The following is a 3,505-nucleotide window of genomic DNA, read 5'->3' as shown; positions in this document are numbered from 1 at the left end:
ACACAGCAGCGCCACCCCGCCCCCAAGCCCAGGTCCTCGGGGAGGCGCCGGAAATGGGCCATCGCCGGTCCCCAGGATAGTGTGGGCGGTGACAAACACCCCGGCCATTAGCGAGGGGGGAAGGGCGGGTTCCAGGAAGGGAGTCGGCCCGGGGCGCCCGGACCTGGACACAGCGGACCTTCCGGCCGGCGCCCCCGCAACGCAGCCGCCTTGCGCAGCCGCCAGTCGCCGCCCAGCGAGGTGACTGCGCCTGCGCCCCGCCCCCGACGCCGAGCACGCCGTCGCCTAGCAACGCGCCAGTCACAGTCCCGTTTCCTGGCCCGGCTTCCCCGAGCTCGTGCTGTGAGGCGCCCACTGGCTCGTGGCAGGCCTTAGCGGGCGGCTCATGGCGGCAAAGGAGGAAAAGCAGCAGTAAGTGGAGTGTTCCCTTCCCTGGGGGGCGAGGGCGGCACCAGCAAAACCCACCCTCTTGGGAGAGGGCCAGTGACACCCAAAGGGAAGAGTCAGGGAATCCGGGCTTTTCCCCTTCACTCCGCCTCCTACCTCTTCCACCTATTGACTGAGCGCTAACAACCACCGTTTTTAAAGCACCGTTAACTGAACTCATACTGTGTGTCAGGTATCTAACATGCATTGCCTCATCACCAAATCTTGAAGTCAATTAAAAAATTATTCCTTTTCACACTCTGCATTTAATCCATTAGCAAATTCTGCAGACTCTGTCTCTAAAATACATCTAGAATCTATTTCCCTACCCTTGGCTGCCCCTCACCTCCTGTTTCATTCCTATCTTGGGCCCAGCTACCATTTTTGCCCTCGAGGCTCTGAAGAACCTTCTCGCTAGCCCCTTGCTTGCTCTCCAGGCTCCTAGGCACAGCAGCCTAGGGTTGTGAAAACTGCAGTCAACCACTGCACCCCAGGTGGTCATCTCAGAGGGAAAGCCAAGCTCCTCCCATAGCATGAGATGCCCCTTGTCTTTCAAAAGGCCTCAGACACTGCGTGTGCCCCTCTGCTTCAGTGGAGTCTGCCACAGACATTCTGGCCTGGTGGTTGTGCTTTGGGCTGCCAGCTTTGGGCTGTCCGAGGTCTCGGAAACTCAGGAGCAGTCTAGCCTATCCCATAGAGTCGCCCTGAGTTGGCATGAGCTGGATGGCAGTGAATGGATGAGCTGTCCACGTGGAAATAAGCAAACAGCCACTGGTGCTCTCCATAGAGCTTCCCCGACTGCGGCCCGGAAACAGATCCGCAGGGGCCTGTGCTCCTGTGTGGGGCAAGCTGCCACTCTTCTGGCTAGTGGCTGCTTCACCACCTGTGCCATCCGGCGGCACTACATCTGCAGCGACTCTCAAATTGGGGTCCCCAGATGGCTCTAGAGGGCAGGGGGTGCAATACTTGAGGTTTTAGCATTACTGTACCCTAAAAGGTGAGAACTACTGAAGGACAGCTAGTTAAGAGAGGAATGGAGGCAGGGCCACACCCCCAAGGCCTGCACTTCCCCACTAGCTGTTCTTAATCTCTAATGTACATGAGAATTAGTTTGAGAGCTGTCTAAGCCATTTCCTGGGACTGTGCCACAGAGACGGGTGTACTAGGCTGGGGTGGCCCTGTGTGTTTCTAACAAGCACACGGGTGATGGCATTGTTGCTGCTCTGGGCATGGACCACACGTTGAGAACCCCTGCTGCTTTAAGGACAGATCCGTCCTGCTGCAAAGTCCCCCAGTTACCATTCACCTGTTGGAATGCTCTTCCCTCAATTTCCTGTTTGGCACTTTGGCCCTTCTTTCTGGTCTTTCTCCAAATGCGGCCTCGGCCCTGTCTGAAATCTCCATCTAACTCCGGAAGGCTTGCAGTCCTTCCCCACGTTCTTTGCTTTACTACTCCCAAGAGCAGGTAACATTAACGCACAGTGTTATTCTGCTGCTTATCTGCCTTCCCCCACCAGAGTGTAAGCTCAGCGAGGGCAGGAACTTTTGTTTTGTCGCTGATGTGGCCTGCCTGCGTTCCTGGAACAGCACCTGGCACGTGTTGTTGTTAGGTGCCAGTGAGTTGGCTCCAACCCATAGCGGCCCCGTGCACAACACAACCATCCCGCACGGTGCTCACAATGGTTCCTAGGCCTGAGCCCATCCATGCAGTCACTCGACGAGGGTCTTCCTCTTTTTCACCACTCTTCCACTCTACCAGGCATGATGCCCTTCTCTAGAGACTTGTCTCTCCTGACAATATGTCCAAAGTGTAGAAGACAAAGTCTTGCCTTCCATGCCTTGAAGGCAGTGGTTCTCCACCTTCCTTATGCCGCGACCCTTTAATACAATTCCTCATGTTGTGGTGACCCTCAACCATAAAATTATTTTCGTTGCTACTTCATAACTGTCTGAAATGGTACTCTGAATATTCTTCTCTAGCATCACAATTCAGTACATCTATTCTTTGGTTTTCTTTATTCAAGGAATAAGGAACATAGAGTCTCAATAAATATTTGTTGAAAAAATTATGAAATACAGTTCTCACATAGGTTATATAGTAGGTATACAAACAAACAAACTAAAGCTCGGATACGAAATGACTGAACTAGGATTCCAAACTAGGTCTGACGTTGGTCAGAGCTCATTACTGGTTTGGACTGTGTGTTCCCACTCCAAAATGCAAACCTGACTCACTGCCATCGAGTCATCGTTGACTCAGAGCAGCTCCCCTGTGGGCTTCTGAGATGAACTCTTTCCCAGAGCAGAAAGCCCAGCTTTCTCCCCTGGAGCTGCTGGTAGTCTCGAACTACAGACCATGTGAATCTCAGCCCAACTCATAACCACGACGACACCACCAGGCTCCTCTTGTTTTCCTACTAGTCAGTGATTATTCAGAATTGCCTATTTCACATTTATGTACCAGTCTATAGCCGTTCACACAATGAGCTTGATCAAATGAGTGTACATGCAAGCAAGCAAGCATTAGAGTCCTTTCTTCCAAAGATGTGATTCTAATACAAATGCCTTGCTGGGGGGTGGGGTGGGGCTAGTGTCACAATTATGAGACACAGAGGGGGGAAAAGATGTCAGAAGTCTACAATGATAAATTAATTGACCAAAAGGTCAACCCCTTTAAATGCTTACATCTCTTGAAAGATAACAGAAAAATTCTTACATTTTTACTGCTAATGAAGTTCTCTAAGTTCATTGTAAAAAGGCAAATTTTGGTCTGAAACAGGGAGCTGGAATCTAAGGGTGCTTTGCATGAGGAATTGTATTAAAGGTTTGGCTGGAGTGTGCAGCCGAAACAAAGCCATGTAAAGCACCAGTTCAAGCAGATCCTCTAGAAATAGGTACCATATACACTCGGGTATAAGCTGAGTTTTTCAGCACATTTTTAATGCAGTTTTTGTGGTAAAATTAGGTCCCTCGATTGATAATCAGGTCGGCTTATACTCCAGTATATACGGTAGTTATTACAGTGACAATCCATTTATCTACAGTGAACCAGGTACAATTACCACCTTCCTGGACATTA

General features: G+C 50.8%; 1 protein-coding gene across 1 annotated transcript in view; it reads left to right on the top strand.

Annotated features, from left to right (window-relative positions):
- Positions 1–385: 385 nt before the first annotated feature.
- The window catches only part of CUNH2orf73 (chromosome unknown C2orf73 homolog), a 40,120-nt gene continuing 37,000 nt past the window's right edge, over positions 386–3,505 (top strand). Inside the window, exon 1 of the mRNA XM_013006553.2 lies at positions 386–411. Within this exon, the coding sequence (XP_012862007.2) occupies positions 386–411 (26 nt within the window). The remainder of the gene's footprint in view (positions 412–3,505) is intronic.

The sequence above is a fragment of the Echinops telfairi genome, unplaced genomic scaffold (genome assembly GCF_000313985.2).
Source record: "Echinops telfairi isolate 266 unplaced genomic scaffold, ASM31398v2 ScPeMD7_2573;HRSCAF=3158, whole genome shotgun sequence".
Lineage (NCBI taxonomy): Eukaryota > Metazoa > Chordata > Mammalia > Afrosoricida > Tenrecidae > Echinops > Echinops telfairi.
Note: the sequence above shows the minus strand (reverse complement) of the source record. Positions and strands in the feature narration are given on the sequence as shown.